Source organism: Osmerus eperlanus, chromosome 9 (assembly GCF_963692335.1).
Source record: "Osmerus eperlanus chromosome 9, fOsmEpe2.1, whole genome shotgun sequence".
Classification (NCBI taxonomy): Eukaryota; Metazoa; Chordata; class Actinopteri; order Osmeriformes; family Osmeridae; genus Osmerus; species Osmerus eperlanus.
Window position 1 is genome coordinate 13,619,132 of NC_085026.1, and position 22,520 is coordinate 13,641,651.

General features: G+C 46.4%; 2 protein-coding genes across 3 annotated transcripts; one reads left to right on the forward strand and one right to left on the reverse strand.

The window, feature by feature from the left end:
• Nucleotides 1-1,127: 1,127 nt before the first annotated feature.
• Nucleotides 1,128-7,037, reverse strand: pkdccb (protein kinase domain containing, cytoplasmic b). The gene is made up of 7 exons (XM_062470264.1): nucleotides 6,165-7,037; nucleotides 5,577-5,702; nucleotides 4,223-4,494; nucleotides 3,933-4,012; nucleotides 3,734-3,841; nucleotides 2,300-2,476; nucleotides 1,128-1,991 (listed from the first exon to the last, which is right to left on the reverse strand). Exons 1-7 carry the CDS (start codon nucleotides 6,753-6,755, stop codon nucleotides 1,888-1,890), a joined length of 1,458 nt encoding a protein of 485 aa, XP_062326248.1. The 5' UTR covers nucleotides 6,756-7,037; the 3' UTR covers nucleotides 1,128-1,887.
• Nucleotides 7,038-8,187: 1,150 nt separating this feature from the next.
• Nucleotides 8,188-19,305, forward strand: disp2 (dispatched RND transporter family member 2). Of its 2 annotated transcripts, XM_062470251.1 has the most exons (8): nucleotides 8,188-8,444; nucleotides 11,533-11,964; nucleotides 12,206-12,235; nucleotides 12,491-12,614; nucleotides 13,272-13,399; nucleotides 13,977-14,086; nucleotides 14,258-14,355; nucleotides 14,633-19,305. In XM_062470251.1, the coding sequence occupies exons 1-8, from the start codon at nucleotides 8,353-8,355 to the stop codon at nucleotides 18,161-18,163; spliced, it is 4,545 nt and encodes a 1,514-aa protein (XP_062326235.1). In that variant the 5' UTR covers nucleotides 8,188-8,352; the 3' UTR covers nucleotides 18,164-19,305. The 2 variants fall into 2 exon arrangements, with proteins under 2 accessions (XP_062326235.1, XP_062326236.1); XM_062470252.1 differs by lacking the exon at nucleotides 12,206-12,235.
• Nucleotides 19,306-22,520: the final 3,215 nt, after the last annotated feature.

Sequence of the window (22,520 nt, forward strand, 5' to 3'; positions counted from 1 at the left end):
CAATCTTCGTTACTGTAATGTAGCCAAACAGTGGGCTGCCATGCCTCCAGTCGCCTATGGACCCATACCTGCCCTTCCACACTGGTCCTAAACTGCAGAGGGCTTGTTTTCCTAAACAGATCCCTTCCAGATGGAGGTCAAAAATCCCAACACTGGAGACAAGTGAAGTGAAACTAGAAACTAAAGAAACAGAGATGGAGATGGAGATAGGCGGTATGAGCTGGGGGGGGGGGGGGGTGGAGGGGGGGGATCATGCATATTAACAACCCTCCCCCTCATTTTCAGAGGTGTCTGTCATCCTCTCTTACACCCTAGTCCTCCTCAACCGCCCACTCTCTCACTTCTTCTTGCTCCGTCTCTCTCCTTCAACCTTTGGCCAACCCTCTCTGCCCTCTCTCCAAAACAAGAGGAGGTCCTATTTAGCTTCATTGCCCTCCTCAACTCCGCTTTTCCTTAAGGGGTTAGTGAATCACAGCAGGGGCACACACACAGTTTGACATAGCCATACATACATACAGTTGACCCCCTTTCTGACCCCATCTCTGCAAGGCTCCACCCCCACCCCCCATATCAGCTCCCCTCCCTGCCTCTGCAGCACAGATGGCAGGCTCTTTCCTATGCTAACAAGAGATTTAGTCATGATTGTTCTAGCCGCCCCTCTGTGTGATGGATCTGCCTCCATGAGAAAGACTTGGTCAGTGTGGTCCATTTACATGTATTAATTAAACCCATAATGAGCTGGGGTGTGCTGGTATTTGCATGCATTCTCTAGCTATTGTATCAACTGAAAAAGAATGGTGTGTGTTTGGATTCCCCACTGTTGAGATGGGTAACTGATAGCCAGGGTGAAGGAGCAAGTACTGACACACACACACACACACACAATATGAGGAGTTTGAGGTGTGGTTGTTGCCTTGGGTTGTTGCCAGTTTCAGAGATTGGCCAGTAAAGGGAGGGATGAGGGGGGAGATGGGGGGGAAAAGGTGAGGGTACTCATAGTGATGCTAATGACAACAGAATTTGCTATTAGCTCAGAATATTCCCAATTCCATTTGAAAATGTGAATCACAATAGACTAGAAGACAGTGGAATTACAATAATGTATTTATATTATGAACCAAATAGTAAAACAAGAACAAAAAGTTTGGAATGAATGTTCATTAAAATATTTTTTTTCATTGAAAAATAAGGAATTTACAGTCTCACACCCACAAGGTGTAAATAACCAAACAATTTAACAATATGTAAATATCTTCTTTTACATTTTAAAAATGTCAACATTAACTTGAACTGGAATTGGAATGATCTAGTTACTGACATCTAAGGGCGCAGCTGTGCTGTGATAGGGCTGATGACATTCCTCAAAGCACATAGACCTTCTACAAGTTTTGTGCTGCATCTACATCAAAGTTTATTTGTATAAGAGCTTGTTGTCTTTCTGTCCCCAGGCTTCAATCAGGCAGAGCAGGCAAGTCTTACTGCGGTGGCTCTGGCCTCCACAACACACTAGGCAAATAAAGACAAAATGGGGAAACAGCATTTTTTTTTCATAATTATACCAGAAGGGAAATCCCTCTAAATAGCTTTGGGAGGGCCAGCAGTCCTGGCAGTCAGATCAAAAGCTCCCAGAGCAGAAGCCTTATAAATATATGCCATTCACCTCAGTTCAAACATCTCCCTTCTCAGCTGCAGGCCCTTGATAGCCCTCCAGGAGCTCTTCCATGCTAAGCACCAGGAACATCACACCAAGACCAGTCATGACTCCTGATTTAACTCATCTGACAACACAACATGTCCGTTGTCGATTCTTCATAGTACTGTAGATCGAGGTGTGGCCCACTACATTGCGTTCTGTGGTTGACCGTGGCCAGCTGTTGGTCCCTCTCCCTACACCGTGGCTCCTGAGGCCTTGGTCTTCCTCAGGTAGACCTCGGAGGTTTCATCTGGAACTAGATGGCTGAACCCAGTCCTGAAGGAGGCCAGCGGACGCCCTGCAGACACGGTCACGGCAACACAACTTTGGTTAACTGCAGCCATGCCAACAATAGAAACAATTACTTTCTCCACCCAGCGATACAGATTTAAAAAAAACAGTTGCTTCTCTCTGCTTTGCCTAAGGCTTCAAAACAGCATCTGTTTCAAAGCCAAAGCTTTTTTTGGTTTTTAAATCAAGAGATTAAACATGCTTTCACTGAAACCACCGCCTCAGAACTCTGAGCATGCAAACATGCCTTGGTGTCTCAACGTGTCTAAGCGTGGGATATATACAGAAAGTTATTTCGTTTCTACTGCTACTGACCTGTCCAGGTCTTCTGCTGGCTGAGGCTGAAGCTGGTGCAATGTGACTGGGAGGAGCAGAGCAGGGCAGCCTCTCTGGGGCTCTGGACGGACAACAGGCAGCCCTGGTGACTGTAGGAGCCCCAGCACCTGTATCCCACATCTCCTGACGTCCTCACGCCCCGCATCACACTATAATCTGCAGAGGACAGGAGAAGAGGAACCAATGAGTCAGTAAATTGGTTGGTTAGTGGTAGTCTGAGGGTTTGTCGGTCGGCAGTCAATAGTCTACTCATAATAGCGGTATGGACTGTGGGGTTTAACTCATCTGGTTAGAATTAGCTCTAGCCATGAATTTGACACACACACACACACACACAGTCAGAACAGAGGTCCACTCAGCCACAGTGGTGTGGAGGTGGGAGAGTGTCACATTACACACACTGGTATGCCTACCAATCTCTACCTAAATGGCCAGGAAGTGTGTGTGTGAGGCATACTAACTAATGGGAGACCAGTGCATTTGTGAACCAAACAGAGGGTGGTTCTAGAAGGAGAATGAGGCCTGTCATGGATGGAAGCAAAATGGCGACAGGCCTCAGCCACTGACTGGGCCTTAACCAAAACAGAGAGGGGGAAGGAGGAAGGAGATGGGGAGAGAAAGAAAGAGACCCTTTCCTTTTTGGTTTAAATGGATGAATGTATGCAGTTTCTTGTTATGTCCTGTTATCCCTGGCCGTGGAAGTAATACAGGGTGTAATCTGGGTGTAATAAATGGAATCTAATGTTGAGAGAACAGACTCCTCGGAACAGACCAGACAGAAAATCACTTTCAGCTGCCACATCCGCACTGTGCTCTGCTGTGCGTTTCTGGCAAAGACAAACCTGCTGAATCTTACACTGAACTGAAGTTTGTCAGAGCCTTGTCAGAGCACAGCATAGCACAGCATAGATCTGCAGGGTCACTCGTGATATGGATGGCTGCTGTTCAGCCAGATTAAGTGTACAATGTACTTTTTTGAGTTTTATTTATGTGTTTGTACTGCACAGCTCCATGTTAGACTGAAACATTCCTTCCTGGCTCCAGACGAAGGCTGCTCAGACCAGTCCACTACTGATTATTTATCCTATTGCTCTGTATAAACATTCCTGCAGCTGGGGCATGGAAAATATCAGAGCAGGAATTCAGCCAGTCATCTCATCATTAATATTTCATAGAGCAGAGTGGAGGGGAGAGGTATGGAGGGAGCAAGGTAGGTAGGGATGGAGGAGAATCCACTTTCGGAGTCCCTCTGACATCACTTTAAATGAAGCAGTATACACCAACATAGTGCTCATGTATGGGAATATTTGACTGTGTGTTCTAAACTACAGTGGACGGTTGAACATGGTCTACTGAAGCAAGGGTTGGTTTAGTACACACCGGAGTCTACAGGCATGGGAACTAGAGACCTACCTCTAAGTAAGGCAGGAGGCAGGTTATCAAGGTGTGGCCCAGACTGGTAGAGTTGGAGAACTTCTTCAAAGGCTTCCAGAGTCTTGTTAATACCAGCTTGTAGCTCTCCTGTACAAACATGTATAATAGTTATTTTCATATGCTAATTGGAAATTCAAAGTTGACCAGTGATGTCATGTTGCTGTGTCTTTTTCTTCACCTGTGGAGTTCATGATGCGTTCCACCAGGTGTGTGAGGGCAGATGGAGCCTGGTGAGGCAACAGGTAGGTGAAGAAATACCTGGAGGTAGGGAAATACACACAAAAACATCTGGGTCAGACAGACACCTGGTAAAAACACACTCTAGGGTGTTGGAGCATGTTGTAAACCTGTCTGAATCTAAGTAGAACCATAGTTCTGACACACCAAAGCCCAGGTCAGCCATTACGCCTCCCTCTACCCCTCCCTGCCTCCTCTCCTTTTTTTTTCTCAACAGTACAGCAGTGTTACCTGTATGCGTTGTAGAGGTTTCTTCTCTCGTTGTGGCCCTCACAGAGGCCTTGGGGGGAACAGGACAGGTTGAAGGTCCTGAGGGGGAACTGAAGCACACAGTCCTGGTCGCTCCGGCACTCTGGCTCCCTCACGCTGGCATCATCCAGGTCGGTTAGCTTCAGCTCTCCAGAGACCAGGACAAACTGGCGTGGCTGGAAGTCCAGCAGTACCACAGAACCCAGCGGAGAGACAGACAGGTAGTGGAGCAGACGGGCGAGGCCCAGACACACCTGCAGAACAACAAAAACTGCCTTCAAAACAAACCAAGCAATTACAGCATTCAAAAAAATTCATGCGATATCCCACATACATATTCAATTACACATACACAACTTTCAAAACATGACTCAATTGGCAGTCATTCTAGCGGTAAGTGCTTTCTTTGAAGTTTGGACACAGGCCAATGCGGCCATCCTTCTTTGAATAGAACTCGTAGAAAGATGAGAGATGAAGGGGAAAAAAGAGAAACGTATCAAGTTGGCATGGCAAGAAACAAAATACAGGAGTAGCATCAGCCCTGCATTGACAGAGCATAAAATTATTCTGTCACACTGCAAACATAGCTGCAGCATTAGGTAACGCTCTGCTCTTGAAATCACCCAGTGAATTGGAGGAGCTATAAAAGCAGAGTTGGGTGTAACCCAAGCCCTCTGTGGATTAGTGTGTACCGCTGGGTCAAAGACACCAGGCCGGCAGGGAGAAATGATCTTCTGTCCTCTATCACTCTATATAACTACACCCCCCCCCCCCCCCCCTAGGCGGCTGAACTACACCCCCCCCCCCCCCTAGGCGGCTGCTGTGAGACGCTTCTCTGGAACAGTCAACACTGATCAGCAAGATAGCATTTACCTTGTGTCTGGATACATGCATGTTAACACGTGCACAACTGTTCAACTATAATGACATCCCTCTTTCACTTTCTAACTCCCTTTCTCTTACACGCACACACACACACACGCAGTGTGATTTCAGTAAGATACTAGGGGCTTAGCCCGGAGGAGGGGTGTGTGTTGCGATCCCATTGGCTGCCCCAGAGACATCTGTCCTTCAGTGTATTTGATCAACCTTAGTTGGAATGGATATAGTGTGTGTGTGTGTGTGTGTGTTTGGGTCTGTAGTTAATCCACTCCAGGCTCTGAGTGTTGCCCTTCCCCCGCCACAGGTATGCTAGAGATGAACAGGACATGGGGACAGTCCTGATGAACTAGCCTTGGATGAGAAAGACAGAGAGAGAGAGAGAGAGAGAGAGAGTGCAAAATGACTAGAAAGAGAAAGAGGGGGTTATGGAGGAGGGATGGATGGTGGCTCCTACCCTGAAGCGTTCCTCCCAGGGGCTCTGCAGTAGCTGGATCATCTGGAGAGGTGAACCCTGTTCTAGAATGGCTGTGATCCTTCTTCCTCCTCCTCCACCACCCTCCTCCTCACAGTGGCCTTGTAGCTGTGGACACAAGCGGGCTGCCATTTGAGTTACAGTGGAATTTGAGTAGAGTACAGTAGTGCTCAGTGTGCTTGGTGAAGTTGCCTGAAGATACAGCAACTGGAGAAGAAACCTGCTCTCAATTCTATTATTGTGAGATACAGTTAAAGTATCTGTTTACATTTTGGGCTGCAAGTCTTAAATAATGGTTTGATTGAATAGGATCTTTATAGTTCAGACAGATGCTTCTTGTTGTCAGACACACAAAGGCTTGTTGTGTCACTTTGAGCTGCTGATGACCAACTGGGACAGGGGTCACGAGTGTTTCAATTCAAATTGAATTACACGATGGGGCATACCCCGCGTGACCCAATGTGGCTTTGTATCACATTTTATCCGTACATGTTACCGAACCATTGAGCCGTGACCAGGCTAAAGTGCCGTTGGGTTACAGTTGAAACATGGAGGTTGTTTTCAACTTACCTTAATTATGTTCCTATGCTTCAGTTTTTGCAGCAAAACTATCTCTTTTTTCAGTTTGTAGGACACGAGCTCGTGACAACCCTCTGGGTCTTTGAATTCCTCGAGACATCTGCCCATGTCGGCCCCCTGGTCGTTCACAAACTTCAGTGCAACAGGCTGGCCCTCGGACAGAAGCACCTTGAGAACCAGCTTGGTGTACCCAGACCCCAGGACATCCACCGCTCTCATTTCCACAAGTTCATTGCAGCCAATCTCACCGCTATATGGAATAGATCCTTCAGAAACAGCTGCATTCTCAGAATTCCCATTCATTCTTTTAGATTTTGTTGAAGGATCCCGCGATATATGTTCAGATTCTTCCCAAACCATCTCGTTTTCGTTTAATATTAAAAACGGAAGAATTTCTTTGCGTCTTTCGTTAAGTTCATAAACTAACAAGCTGCGCTGCACAGCCAAGTCCGCATCAAGATTTTCCTTGGTGAACTTTGCGTCACGGTCTTTGGAATGCCAGTTGTTCACTAAAAGTGTTAGAGACATTACGACAAAAGCTAACAACACAGCCGCACAAAGAGGGTTTCCAATCTTCGACATGTCTACCGGTGGAACGCAGGAGACTCATTGAAAACTGTCATTTCGGTCAGTCAAGTGCTCTGCAGGAGTCGAAGAGGGGCGGTATCTGGGGAGGAGTTTACCGATGTTTCACCAATGAAATGTAGCGAGCTATCTGTATGTGACCGTCAGTTTACAGAGCTACAGGTTTTCTTAACAAATAAAATGTCAGCATTTGCCTGTGGCATATAATCTGGACTCTTTCTATCTCTTTCGCTCCATTTCATTCATTCACTCACTCGCTAGGTCTCTCTCCCCCCTCACCTTCTCTGCCACTTTTCCGCCCCTCCTCTCTCTCCCTCTCTCGACGTGAATGTTTCGTGTACATGTGATGTGAGTGAGAGTGAAGGCACCAAGAGCAGACTGTGGGACAAAATCGTATCAACAGGTGGCAGCAAAATACGTTTAGGAAGTCCCCCATTAACACTGAAGTGAATTCGCATCTCTCTTTGGACAAATACAAAATTACGTCTCACTACTGCAACATTCGGAGGACTTTTTTTTATTTGAGATTTACAGAAAAATTGATATTTGCATACTGAAGCAGTCTAGTTGTATACTGAAGCCGTCTAGTTGTATACTGAAGCCGTTTAGTGTACATGATAATTTGTCTGCATGTATGACTTTATAAACCCACGCAGGCCCATGTTGCTTAGGGATCTCATATCTCCTATTACTTAGATCGCCCCTGGGCCGTGAGCAGCATCCAAGCCGTAAATAACCCATTTCCCTCGCCTCACCAGTCCCCAGAGAGAGCTGCCAGCCTGCCACAGAAAATTACCATGGCTGTCGCTTTAGACCCACCCCGAGGCCCATCAGAGCTTGCACAGCGTACCCTGTCAGCAGAGGAAGACAACATTTTCACCACCCATTCTAGTCTTCGATTTGTATTACACTGACTACTTCAAATGGAAAACCAGGCCTGCCCTGAAATGCACCCCCATGTACTTTTGTTCTGTATATCCCAGCATCAAATTATTCTTACTGTACATTGAAGGGACTAGTATGAGTAACCAGAGTAAGTTTCATGCATGTGGCACTTTCGTAGTCAGAGTTAGCAGGGGGTGCATTTCTTGGCAAGATACGAGAAAGAAATCGCCAAGATTTCTTGGTAAGGAATCTTTCAGTATTTGATAAGAGTGGTTTAGGCGCGCGTTTCCGCGAGGGGTGCTTTTACAGGCGGGGGGGCACCTGAATATCAAATCCGTCATTGAAATTATATGAAATTGTTGATACTAGACACGTTTAATGTCGGTGGTAATTATTGACACTGTGTTGCTGCAAATTTAAAACAGGTGGATTATTGCATCAATGATGGGCTTCCATTGTATCCATCACACATCCGCTAGCACCAACCCTGGTTGGACAGCGAACGTTCCGTTCACGCTCTGTGTCCTCAACAGCAGCGAGCTTCATCAAACCGCATCGTCCTTCGGGCACATTTACTCATAACATCCTTTTGGTGTCGCAGAATAAAACCGATAGCCTAGTCATATTCTTGCGCACATGATTATAGTAATTTCCCATATGGCTTGGTTTCTATTATAATCGGTTTCGGTAGTTGTACAGCGGATTGAGAATGGATGCTGTGTCTATCACCGGAGAGAGCACCGATGCTATTGTAATGGATTCTCCACTAGCTCAGAGACCCACACAGAAGGTTTCTCAATGGTACGTACTGTATTTTACTTATCTATTTTGTTTACATAGCCACTTCTCATATCGTGTAAATATGAATAGCTTTAAACAATAAATGTGTGCAGACACATTTGTGTCTTCTTGGTCATGTTCGCAGGGACAGATATAAATCAATCTCCTCTCGTAAATTTGTTGTTGTTGGCTATAAAATCCACTGTAGATTTCATAAAAACGTTAACTTCATATCAACGTCTGTGATAACGAAGTTAACCATCCCTCTCTCTACATGGATGAACAAGTTTACACAATTAACCTCATGAGTCAATAATCTTTTTGTGTTTGTTTCTTAAAATTCTCCATATCTGCACAAATCTGAACAGGTATAGGCAGCGTTCACACCAGATTTCAGGTGCCTTTATCTCAGCAGCTAACCTGTTGTTTTGTGGTAGCAGAACTGAAGTGAAATGAAGCCTCATCCAATCAGGTCATATTCAAATTCCTACTTATGATCCTCACCAGTCTCCTGGTGATCCAGAGCATGTCGGCTCCTGTAAAACACAGTCAACATAACGAGATTCAGCTCAGCACATGACAGAGGGAGGCTCATCCTGTCCTGACAGATCACAGGCAGACAGGTGCTCTCTGCTGGGTTTGCTCACCAGACCACTGCAAACGCTACTGGGCACAGAGGAAAGGTTTCAGTTGTCAACATGTCAGTCCACTGCACAAGCTCAGGAGGGAATTTCAACGGCAGTTGAACCCTGGTGTCATTCCTCAAGGACACCATAGCCTGCTAAGATCATCAGATCTCACGAAAGGTCAGCAGACAAGCTTGGGCTCTGAACCAATCAACTCAAACATTCATTCAGAACATTGGGTGTCACAGTATATTTAAACATGTATTTTAAAATCATGTTGATGCGAAATCTGTGAGCAAACAGTGATCCGTAAACAGTGATCCGTTCTCAGTAATTGCGAGGGAAGTGAAAACAGGGTTAATGCTTTCAGGGTTAATGTAATCCAACAATATCTTCTTAGCACACAATTTACATCACTGAATATAGTTTAGTGATTCAGTACCATGTTCAATGAATGCAGTATTGGTTGAATTGATTGGTTGTTATTTGTTTCGCTGCAGGAGGGTAAGTAAGACCCTCCTGGATGTATTTTAGTCTCTCTGTTTAATTATTAAACCACTCCATAGACTGGCTGGCTGGCTGTTCTTGTGGAGCTCCACACGATAAAAAACATCACCTTTGTTGTCAAGTTTAGCCACCTCTGCTTTTCTCATCGCACACTGAACCCAGTCTGGCACCACAGTCTGAGGAAACAGTCCAGTCTGTGGCATGTTTAAATGCAATGTAAAGCTGCAAATGCATCAGTTCATCTGACAAATTTCAGTCATTTCGTAATCATCCGTTGAGTTTATGCGGTCCATGCAACCTTCATTTTGCAGTCTTCAGTGTGTCACCGTGCTGCCCAGGGTTAGGCACAAGGTCTGTTCTAGTTGGACAGCTCCAGACCTGTTCTGTGAGTCAGTCTGGAAGCTTCTCATAGCCTGGTGAGGTGCCATGATACGCCCACAACGTACGCTGACGTGTTGGCTCCCAGAACTCACATGCCATCTGAAGGGGGTTCTATGGACATATCCCACTGAGCAGGTCTGAGTCATGTCCAATACACCAGATAGCCACGGTAGCCTGGCCATAGACGTAGATGTTCTGTTGATTTACACAGTATGTATCAGTATGCTATTGGTGTGCTCTAATACAATTGGCAGATCAGTTGATTTACTGCTCTGCTATCACCAATACTGTTTTAACAATTTTACTGTCATGTTGCCATCAAGTGTTAAGTGTCTCAAGTGTTTTAAGCTACTGCCTGCCTCCCTTAAAGGTTGGTAATGTCAATAAAGCATTAGAGGGTCTGGTGGTCACACTCACTGTTGACCTACTTGGTCACCATGGTGATTAAACAGGTAGAGGAGCTCGGTTCACCCAGCTGTGGAAAAACAATCAGACTTAATGGGCAGACTTTTTCTCCTATGATGCAGCCTGACTCTGTGATTGTTATGGTTGTTGTGACTCTAAATCAGTGAATCATTAAAATGACACATTGCATTAGTAACTGAGTCATGGCCAGACTAATTCCTGCTGCTTGTAATGTCTTTTAAGTAACCTCACTTAAAGCTCACTGATCTTTTGTAAAACTGTGTACCAAAAGTTCATAACATGGTGTAATTGATAATGATCTAATGATGCTTATTTTATTCAGTTCATCATATCAAGTAGAAGGGATCCCAATCAACAACACTTCATAAGCAGAGCAAGTTAACTATGACATTATTTAATTATGATTTTATCATTACATGATAAACACATTCTGCCTCTGAAGTGTTCATTATGACTAGTTACTTTAATGAATGCATAAATAGAGAACATACCAGAATCAATGCTACGCACTGGAAATAGGGTTAGCCAAGGATAGACATGGTTGAACCTCTAGAAGTTCTTTCAAATGTGGGTAGAGGAAAAACCACAGTGTGGAGACAGCAGCATCTCTGTATCTCTGTACACCTATCCGATGCCTGCCAGTGCCAATGAGTCACCCAGTCATCACATCCAGAGGCACTGTCCCCAGTCCAAGGCTTTGCTTGACAGGCAGCATCCTCCAGCCGTGGTGATGAGCAGGGCCTTGGAGATGGAGGTCCATCTGTCCCTCTAATTGGGTCTCTTCCAGTAGCGCAGCAACAGCTTTTCCCCATCTTTCCCCTCACGACTCGCACTGTTAATAATGTCTACTCAGACACAAGGCCAGGCAGAACAGGCCTGAGGATGTCATCAATTCCAACCAACCTTACGCTGTATTATAATCACTTTTAAGGTTGATCTGTACTACCATCCTGAGATCGACACTTGCATCATACTGCAGTGGTTGTGGACTAGCTCTTGATTGATTGGTTGATCAATTGGTGAACTGATTGATGGATTGAATTCCTTTGATCATTAAAGCAAACTTTCTATGGAACACTCTGGTGAGATGTGCTACACTGTGACACCAAGACTGAATTCTACTGGAATTATAAATAACCCTACCCCCTCTGCCCTGTGTTCTCTTCCAGTGAGATCCCAGAGCTGTCTCTCTGTCCTCCTGACAGTGTGTGTGTGCAGCTCCAGCTGGCTGACAGCCTCCCCAGACCATCCTCCTCCTCCTCTTCCTCCTCCTCCTCCTCCTCTCAGCTTTACCACCAGGTCCCCCAAGGCCCGCCCTACCACCCCTCACCCCAACCCCCCAGCCGCCACCCACAAGAGCACGGACACTGCTGCACACACCACCAGCCAACCAGAGGCAATGCCTGCCCCAACACTCACCCAGTCACAGACGGCTCTCACCCAGACTGCTCTACTGGCCTCAGCATCGGTGGTAAGACGGGTCATGGCAGAAGCCCCGCTCACGTTCCGTCCTGTCATAACGCTGTGCGGTGTCATTGGCTGCAGGGATCACATGAGGGAGGAGCCCACAAGCGAAAACAAAGACATGTGGTGACAGTCAGGTATGGGTTCGTCTGCAACACAGCTTGGTTCGAGATGGATAAATCCAGATCAATTTTTGGAAGGATGTCAAATGTATTGAATGGATACATGAATAAATAAATAAATAAATAGATTGATTAATTAATTAATTGATGGAGATGAAAACCAAAGCACAGACAGATTTGTTACCAGACCAGTAATGTACATTTTTTGCTTAAACCTAACACTCAAAAACAATGTGTGATGTGCTTTCTTCTGTAGGGATGAGGGACTCTACGGGATTCCTAGAAAGTTAGTACAGAGCATGTTAGTCCAATAGCATGACAACATGATATATATGGCTATTTTTCATTGCACGAAAATTGATAATACCATTATATACTAGTAAGTACTGTCCTCTAAAGTCCACGAAACATAAATGTCACTGCCAGCCTCTGTTCTTCTATGCTGGTTCTGATTGACAGGTAATCAGTGAAAGTCTTCTTCTGTGATGCCAGCTGGCAGTTACATTGACACTGAGCCGGTCTTCTTCTATGGTGCTTGCAGCTACTCCCAGTTGGTGGTGGAATATCCTGTGGTGATGATGCTGGGATTTGCCCTTGTTCTTCTGGGATGTTCTCTAGCGGGCCTTCTAATTGGGCCACTACCAGACTTTTCTGACCCGCTTATGGTCAGTCCCCACCAGCCAACACACACACATGCAGGGATACACACACGCACACACTCTCTCTTCTATTTTCTCCCTGTTGACACGAGTGAAGCTGCACGTCAAGAATAATGTAAAGGGACTAGACCGTGATGCTAAATCAACCGTTTTTGTTTTTACCATGTTTAATGAAGCTCTAGAAATGTAATTACATACCGTGTGCTTGCAGTAAAATAGGCATGCAACAAATGTGCATGCAGTTGCAAACACAATGTTCTTATGTGCAGGAGAGAAGAAAGTATAAACAGATCGGTACCATGGAAATATCCTGACTCAATGCAGCTTTCATTGATCCACAAAACCACCTTATTGTTTGTGGGTATCCTTAAATAACACACTGAATGGATAAACATTAGCACTCCCTCTGCTGCTCCTCAAGCACACTTAATTTACATAAATATTGTGTTTTAATACAGCATTGTGTCCAGTAGCGACTTGTGTCCACACTTACACTGTGCTCGGAAGCTTTTTTTTTTTTTTTTTTTTTTGGGTTGATGTGGTGGTATGTGCTAATATTTTTGGTGTCTGTAGTCGATACATTTTGGCGTGGGTTTGATGTGTGAAGATGTCTGTTGATGTATGTTTTGGTTGTATGTTTGATGTTGTTGTGTGTGTTCACAGGGGTTCGAGCCTAGGGGAACATACATAGGACTGAGACAGTCCTCGTTGGAGAAGCTGCTGGAGAACACCGGGCCTGGTAGAACCCTGTCTGTGGTTCCACAGCTGAGCACATACAGGAATCCTGGGAGGTACCTTAAGAACAGAATAATATCAAATATAAATTGATATTTTGAGCTTTTCCCTACACTGGGGTTTCACCATTTAGTGTGCCAGTGGCAAAATGAAGAGCCAAAGTAAGTGGAGTCAGGTGGCTGAGCGGTTAGGGAATCGGGCTAGTAATATGAAGGTTGCCAGTTCGATTCCCGGCTGTGCCAAATGACGTTGTGTCCTTGGGCAAGGCACTTCACCCTACTTGCCCCGGGGGAATGTCCCTGTACTTACTGTAAGTCGCTCTGGATAAGAGCGTCTGCTAAATGTAAATGTAAAGTATACTTTTCTCCCTCACACACAAACACACATCCCTGTTGGGTTATGTAATTAATCCTTCTAAAAAAGGCAACACTTGGCTCATGTTTACAGATACAGATGGAGCATGAAAACACTGGTCCAAGCAACTTGGCTCCCTAAGTGCATCATTAAAACTGGAGCGGAAATACTTGAATGAAATGAAAATAAATTAGACAAAAATAATCTGTTCTAAATGTCTTCCCTGGTTGAAGGGTTAAAAATAGTATCAAATTCTCGTTTGTGTGTGTGTGTTTATAGCAATGTGGATGGTGATGAGGCCAGTGTGAGGCGGGAGAGGTCCAGACTGCGCTCCAAGAGGATGCTGGATAAAGACCCAGATCAGGACACCTTTCTCTGTGATGCACCTGGTAGGAAAACACTTCAAACACACAATGAAAAACACACACTCAGGAATATACACAATACACTGGACCCTCCTTGCAAGCATGTTGGTTTTGTGTAAACGCAGATAGCAGACTGTGGATGATTTCATTGTGGTTGTGTGTGCCTAAATCACAGCTCCAACTGTGTGTGTGCAGGAGAACAGTATGCTCAGCTGGTGTTTCGCTCAGGGAACTCTGCCAGTCTGTGGAGCCTGAAATCCATAACCACCATGTGTGAGATGGAGCAGATCATGGTATGTTGTTCTCCTCCTTCACTTCCGGCTCCTCCACCTGACTTCTGCCTCTTCTGCCCTGCTCCTCTCCTCTTTTCCTGTAGCTGCTCCTCTTCTGCCCCTACACCTGCATCTTCTTCTCCTCCATCAGCTTTTCTTCCTGCTCTTCCTCATCTTGCTCCTCACCCTCTTTCTCGTCACGCTCCCATCTTCAAAAGCCCCGCTCTTCAACCCATGCCACCCCTCCCCTAAAGCTCTAGCATTATTAAGGAAAAACCCTCAATCCTTTGTGTTTCAGATTCGTTCGCAGGCTCATTTCCAGGGGCTGTGTCAGCAGCAGCCTTTGAAGCTGGAGACCGAGGCAGGAGGGGAGGGCCGGGGAGGTGAAGGGGGACCCTGCTGTCCCAGCTGGTCCTTGGGGAATTACTTGGCAGTCCTCAGCAACGCCTCCTCCTGCCTCAGCCTCAACTCTCACCATGTGTCAGAGTCCCTCAGCTTGCTGCGCTACTGTGCTCCCTTCTACCACCACGGCAGTCTGTCGGGAAGCTGCCACCACAGACCCAAGCAGGGGAGCTGCGTGTCGGTGCCCACGCGATGCAAGCACTCCCATGCCGTGTACCAGATCCTTCACTTCCTGGTCGATAAGGACTTCCTGGGGCCGGAGACTGTCCAGTACCAGGTTCCCTCACTGAAATACAGCCTGCTGTTCCTGCCGGTGGAAAAAGGAGAGCACCTTATGGACATCTATATAAGAAGCCTGGAAGGCCAGGACCTGACTTACAACAACACCACAATCACAGGGATGGACCTGGGAATCAAGCAGACTCTGTTTAAGCACTACCTGGCTCGGGACTCCATCTACCCTATCCTGGCGGTGGCCTCCCTCTTCTTTACCATGGCTCTGTACCTGCGCTCACTTTTCATATCAGCGCTGGCTCTGGTAGCCATCACAGGTTCACTCTTCACCTCCTACTTCTTGTACAAGGTTGCTTTTCGCATGGCCTTCTTCCCCCTGCTCAACCTCTCTGCTGTTCTCATCCTGCTGGGAAGCTGCTCCAATCAGGCCTTCACTTTCGTCGACTTCTGGAGCCTTCAGCTCTCCCACAACCCCCCTGCCTCGCTGGAGAAGAGGGTGAACAGGGTTGTGCTAGAAGTTGGATACTTGACCATGGCGTCGGGCCTCACCTCCAGTGCTGCCTTCTTCTGTGGTTACCTGAGCAGCATCACGGCCGTCAGGTGTTTCTCCATCTACCTGGGGACAGCCTCTCTGATCAGTACCCTGGTCAACCTTGTCTGGCTGCCCTGTGCACTCGTCATCAGAGAGCGCTACTCAGGGACGAACTCTGCCTTGGTCGATGCCCCTGGCTGGAATCCCTGCTGCTCCAAAAGTCCTGGAGGATTCTGGGACACAAGCTCGAGGAAGCGCTGCCTCTTCGGTCTGGCTCAGAAACTAAGGGGCTTGAAGAGAGGATTGGCAGAGACCTCCAACCTATTGTTTCTGAAAATTCTCCCTTGTGGGGTGGTCAAGTTTCGATACATATGGGTGTGCTGGTTCGCTGTGCTGGCGGCAGGGGGCACCTACATCTCTTGTGTGGATCCTGGCATGAAACTCCCCACCCTGGACAGCAGAGCCACTCAGCTGTTCCGCTCCAGCCATCCGTTTGAGAGGTACGACGCAGAGTATCGTCACATGTTCATGTTTGAAAGACAGAGAAATGGCGAGGACAAGCCCCTGACACTGACCCTGGTCTGGGGGGTCATCGCTACTGATAACGGGGATCATTTCGACCCTAAAAGCAACGGGTCATTAGTTCTGGACCCAGAATTCAACATAAGCAGCCCCGAGGCTCAGTTGTGGCTCAGGGAGCTCTGTGAACGGGTCCAAAACCAGAGTTTCTATTCCCCTACTTCATCGTCTGAGGAGGAGGAGGGCCGGGTGGACAGCGTCTGCCTGGTGGAGCAGCTTGTGCGCTGGGTGTCCATCCGACGCTGCTCCGAGAGTGAGGACTCCCGGCAGTTTTGCTGCAATGACATTCCCTTTCCCTACCCTGCTGCTGTGTTCGAGCAATGTGTGGGTATGATGGTGGCAGAGCGGCACAGCCACGCTGAGGGCCATCTGTCCCCTGGAGAAGGAGGACTGTTCTTCCAGCCAGACGGCAGGATAGCAGCCCTTGTTCTGGCGTTCCGAACCATACACTTCTACAGCTTCAACTTCAGCCAGACTAGTTTGTATTACCGGGACATGGTGGCATGGTTTGCCGGGGAGATGTCTGAAGCTCCCCCAGGACTGAGGCAGGGCTGGTTCATCAGTCAGCTCACGTTGTTTGACCTCCAGCAGAGTCTGAGCTCCGAGACCCTGGTGGTTGCCGGCGTCTCCATCGCCCTGACCTTCACCCTGCTGCTTCTGACCACCTGGAACATTCCGCTGAGCATCTACGGGATGGCGGCCGTGGGAGGGAGTGTGTTTGTCACCGTGGGTCTGCTAGTCCTGCTGGAGTGGCAGCTGAGCGGTGTGGAAGCTCTGTTCATCTCTGCTGCGGCAGGCCTTTCTGTGGACTTTGTGGCTAACTATTGCATCTCCTACAGCTCCGCTCCACACTCGGACAGGATTGGCCGAGTAGCTCACTCTGTGAAGAGGATGGGCTGCCCTGTGGCCGTAGGTTCTGGAGCGTTCTTCTGCGTTGGGATCGTCATGCTTCCCGCCACCGCCCTGCTCTTCAGGAAGCTGGGGATATTTCTCTTCCTCGTCAAGTGTGTGGCTTGCGGTTTTGCCACTTTCTTCTTTCAGTCTCTCTGCTGCTTTTTTGGTCCTCAAAGGAACTGTGGGAAGATCTCTCTTCCGTGTTCCTCGGAGAAGGTCTCTGAGGGCATGCTGTCCTCCCGCTCCACAGCCGACCCAGCAACCTCCACCTCCACCATCAATGGGGCGTACGGCAGGTCAAGGGTCAGACGGAACTACAACAAAGATGGCGGAGGATATCTCTACCCTAATCACCAGCGACAGAGACAAAGACAGGGAGCTGGAGAGCAGGAGTCGGAGCAGTACGAGCTGCAGCCGTTGGCCTGCCAGCTGAGTGACAGCTTTGAGAATAGCACCTGTACCAGCAAGCTGTCCAACCGTCCCTCCGTCTTGTCCGATGACATCCAGTTCTGTGGCCCGGAGGTGGAAAGGAGGGAGGCAGACGCAGACAGCGAGGACATGTGTAGCAGACACCCCCACAAAGGCTGCCACCCTCCCCCAGCCCTGCAGACCTCCTCTCCCTATAGGGAGAACACTGTGCGATCCGCAACTCCCGCAGGAGAGCTGACCAAGGACCAGCTGCTGTGTAAGGCCTGCCGGGGGGGCCAGTCTGCTGGGGGGAACCGCTGGATCGTGACCATGTCCTCCTCCTCCAGTATGGAGGACACCATCATCAGCCAGACCCTGGAGACCATGGAGCAGCCCTCTATTGCCTCTAAGGAGAAGCACACTGGGGGCAAGCATCACCCCCAGTCTCGACTGCTGTCTTCCCAGTCCCAGAGTTCCTTTGAGGGGCTGGAGGACTCCAACGAGACCTGCCTCAGTGACATCGAGCCAGGGCCCTCCCAGCCCCATGTCTGTGGCCAGGAGGAGGGTGAGGGGAACGGGGAGCCGCAGCCAGGACACCTGAATGGACGGAGGGATGCACTCCACCTCTCCCTCAGGGAGACTGTCTACGAGACTGGGGCTCCAGGCTGTGGGCGGAGCCGTTCCAGCCAGGGAGAGGAGCCTGTCATCCTGCCCAATAGCAAACCAGACCTGCCTGATGTGTGGATCAAGAGAGATGGAGCGAGGGAAGAGACAAGTTGAGGATTTAGAAAACATGTCCTGTTTCTACTTCTGTAGTAACATAAAAATGCCAGTTTAGTATTACTTATCCAAGGTTAAATGTTCAGTTGGGCTTTTGTGCAAACTCCAAGTGACAAACACGAATGGTGTAAATGTCAGCAGAACAACAATATTCATGCTATGCTTTTGAAAACAGATTGGGCTGCATGGTATTCAATAATCTCTAAAAGAGTCATTAATATGTTCAAATGGAAATGTCCTGTAGCTTAAATCGGGTTGTATTCAAAATAATCAATCTGACACATTTCTGACTATAACTTTTATCTTGCTGTCACCACAGTAACTTCACTGTTACAGCACCAGAGGAAATGCCACACAACACGAGTGTTCAATTTACTTTAAAAGTAATATCTAAGCGTTTGTTCCACTGGACACTTCTGCACTGAGTACTATCACTAATACCTAAGAATATTAATCATAACCAGAAACAGAGATAATTCACTTCTATCCTGTGACTTGTGTGAAGACCACGCAATACCACCAAGTAAAGTCACCGCACATCATGTTTCCAGCTGCATTATGTATCTCTGTGCCTATTCTGCTCTGACAGGGTCCATAATCACACCTTCATATTCATAGCCTCTACGACACAACAAACTTGGTTTGATTTCAATCTGTCAAATACACTGGAAACACTTGTATTGTGATACCCAGTGCAATAGAAATGTGCCAACAATGAAGTACTTCTGACTAGAAATTGATCTATAATTGATCCAGGCCTACTGCACATCTTGGACCGGACAAGCTCAGTCAACGATCTCTGGCCTTCATCCATCTGGGTTTGAGACAAAACTATTTGGACAGATTCACGGACAATGAGATCATGTGAGTGCGACTACTGAAAACAAACCTTTACGAGATATCATAGAGATACTACAAGAGAAAGTGCTGCTTTGTTTATGACAAACATTGCTTGTGCCTATATCACACGTTGTCAGTAGCAACACAACAGCACTACCAATGGGCGCTTCTGAAATGTACTCGACATCTATCACCACCCCAGAATGGTGGCAGGCTTCTGCCTATGGTCGCATACATACATGAGCTAGCTTATTTGCCATGTTTGTAGTTGTGTCATTATCATTGTACATGTGTTTCAGAAATGGGGTTGTAGCGGGGTTTGCTCGTTTAAGATTAGCAATACTTAATTTATAATAAAGTATGTAGTTCTTGGGGGCACCACCTCTTATTGTTAAAGGGATAGAGGAAACCTTATTGAATAATATTTAAATAATAGCCTTCGTAATAATCAGTCTAATCTTAAGGAATGAATTCGTTCTAAGAGTAGAGCCAATCGTAACATCAGTGAACACGCACGTCAAAATATCTTTACAATGAATTTATTCAAGTAAGGTAAACAGATCTTATGAAAAGTTGGATTATGGGTTTGATATGAGAGATTGGTTTCAATGAACAGAATGAAATGGTCTAACTTAAAGAAAGGCAGAAATTGTACAGTCAGTGATTACATCCTTACAAATCATAAACAGAGCAAACGCCAATGCCATGTCGAGGAGGAAAGAGCGTTAGCCATAGTTACGTTTGATCAGGGGTTGATCAATGATGTTGAGGGCGGTTTGCGCCAAAGGTCCATTTGAAGAATCTGAAGTCACAGCGCGGCTGCGCTGGGTCATGTGACTGAGTCTGCGGGATCTCAGTGAAGTCGCATTTGGAATTGCGTTTTTGGTCCTTCTGTTGAAACGTCCAGATAGTGTCGCGATCACTATAAAGTTGAATCTCAGGAGAAGCTTGGCGACGTCCTTGGAACGCCAATCCTGATGGCGTTCATGCCATGGTCGGTTTCGCTGGAGTCAGAGATTGATGGTCATCTTAGGGCTTTATACAGTTCGAGGGAGGACCCGTCTGGGGTCAGATGTGGATTGGGGGAAGCTGGGTTCTCAACTCCCCCCTCCTTCCTTCACACCTACCAAAGGTGTGATCTGATCTCTGGCTGGTTCATTCGATGGTTCAAATATTGTTCTGGACATCTTGGTACAGTTACAAAATATAGTTGAATGATTGTTTTATTATGATAGCTTCGTGTAGATACCAAGAATGACGTGGTTATCTTTCAGGAAGAAGGAGTTGTTACTAGAATCAAGATTTCAGTGAACACAACATTAAAACAAAGTAACAAACATAACACAAATATCCCTCTCATAATTCTCCACCTTGTACTCTTGTGGTAAAGGTGAAGTCTCAAGACTTTCCTCAAAAGTTCTGATCAAGGTATGTTCTTTGTTCAAATCGCCGCCGAAACGGATAGCAAATGGTCGCTGGAGACGTGTTGTCTAAATCAGGCCCTTTGAAGCTTGCAAGCTAGCAGGAGGGCTGATTAGGTAGATTGGGGAGGCCCCCCCCCATTCTATGGTTCCTTTGCATCGGCGTTTGGTGGGTAATCAGCATACTGAGGGTGTCACAAGGGCTGATTCTGATGTGATTGAATCACTCTTCAGGTGTGGCAAGATGTTGGCTCCGTGTGGTCTTGTGGACCTCACTACATCCCCCCGGATGTCAACTTTCATAGACCGTCGTCGATGAAACTGTTGACATGAAGACAAGAGAAGAAAGACCACAGCAGCGTAACAGCATGTCACCCCCCCTCCCCAGACATTGGCATGGCTATGAGTGATTAAGCTATGACATGACATAGGAAAAAGGTTGAGAGGAAATTATTGAAACAAAAAGAGGCACTTGAAGTGGCTTACAATGGCCGTAGCAATTGAAGCTTTGTGACTAGGGGTCTAGATGAGGGAAAAGTTGTCGGCTTTCCAATCTTTTTAAATCAAACTAGTTTCAATAAACTCATTTAGGTTATGGTTACAATTGACTGCCAAAGACGTACACAAATAACAAATAAAGGTACAAGGTAATTATAGTACATACTTTACACAATTATAGTTACTAAGTAGCTTCTTGAAGTCAACGTAACTAAACCACATTGATGAACTGCATCTAATAATGTAACTTTAGTTTGGCAACCACTGTTATTTTAAAACACAGTTAGCTGTGGGAATAGTCAATGCTTTTTTCGACAAGCTATCGTGGCGGCATAATAGGTTACGTGTAGAAACTGCATTGTTTAGTTGCTTCTAAACAAAAGTCCTTCAGGACTAAGCACTACTGTCTGTTTCCCTGAACTAGACATGTGCACCAACGTATTAGTTGGTTGGTTAATTCACTTAACCAAATAGCTACACTATTAAAATAGAGGCTATAATAAAGGCTCTTATGCTACTTTCCGTGAAGAGCTGGCCGAGGCAGATTACAACGTAAATGTCGGGGCAGCGGTGTTTCTGAGCACGCGCGTACCTCCGGTCAAACCTAGCCGCTTCCTTTGAGCTAGCTGGTCCCACACACACACTCGTGGTGGCGGTAGGTTACGTGTACAGAACTGCGTTGTTTAGTTGCTTCTAAACAAAAGTCCTTCAGGACTAAGCACTACTGTCTGTTTCCCTGAACTAGACATGTGCACCAACGTATTAGTTGGTTGGTTAATTCACTTAACCAAATAGCTACACTATTAAAATAGAGGCTATAATAAAGGCTCTTATGCTACTTTCCGTGAAGAGCTGGCCGAGGCAGATTACAACGTAAATGTCGGGGCAGCGGTGTTTCTGAGCACGCGCGTACCTCCGGTCAAACCTAGCCGCTTCCTTTGAGCTAGCTGGTCCCACACACACACTAGCAGCTATTTCACGAAAAACAATTGAATACGCACACAGCCACTGTAGCCCAGGCACAGTAGTATTAAATACATGGTGCTACATACAGTTAGAGCTCGCTCTATTTTAACAGTTCGTTTCACAAAAGTTACGATTGCTCATTTCAATCTATTTTAGCCTCACGCGGGGCGCCATTATGTAGCGGGGTTTGCTCGTTTAAGATTAGCAATACTTAATTTATAATAAAGTATGTAGTTCTTGGGGGCACCACCTCTTATTGTTAAAGGGATAGAGGAAACCTTATTGAATAATATTTAAATAATAGCCTTCGTAATAATCAGTCTAATCTTAAGGAATGAATTCGTTCTAAGAGTAGAGCCAATCGTAACATCAGTGAACACGCACGTCAAAATATCTTTACAATGAATTTATTCAAGTAAGGTAAACAGATCTTATGAAAAGTTGGATTATGGGTTTGATATGAGAGATTGGTTTCAATGAACAGAATGAAATGGTCTAACTTAAAGAAAGGCAGAAATTGTACAGTCAGTGATTACATCCTTACAAATCATAAACAGAGCAAACGCCAATGCCATGTCGAGGAGGAAAGAGCGTTAGCCATAGTTACGTTTGATCAGGGGTTGATCAATGAT

Excerpts from the sequence above, each read along its gene's own strand:
- disp2 (XM_062470251.1), top strand. The coding sequence starts at position 8,353 with ATGGATGCTGTGTCTATCACCGGAGAGAGCACCGATGCTATTGTAATG. Across the intron at positions 13,400-13,976 it reads ACATACAGGAATCCTGGGAG|CAATGTGGATGGTGATGAGG; the intron begins GTACCTTAAGAA and ends GTGTGTTTATAG. Across the intron at positions 14,087-14,257 it reads CTTTCTCTGTGATGCACCTG|GAGAACAGTATGCTCAGCTG; the intron begins GTAGGAAAACAC and ends GTGTGTGTGCAG.
- pkdccb (XM_062470264.1), bottom strand. The coding sequence starts at position 6,755 with ATGTCGAAGATTGGAAACCCTCTTTGTGCGGCTGTGTTGTTAGCTTTT. Across the intron at positions 4,013-4,222 it reads AACCTCTACAACGCATACAG|GTATTTCTTCACCTACCTGT; the intron begins GTAACACTGCTG and ends CCCTACCTCCAG. Across the intron at positions 3,842-3,932 it reads ACGCATCATGAACTCCACAG|GAGAGCTACAAGCTGGTATT; the intron begins GTGAAGAAAAAG and ends ATGTTTGTACAG.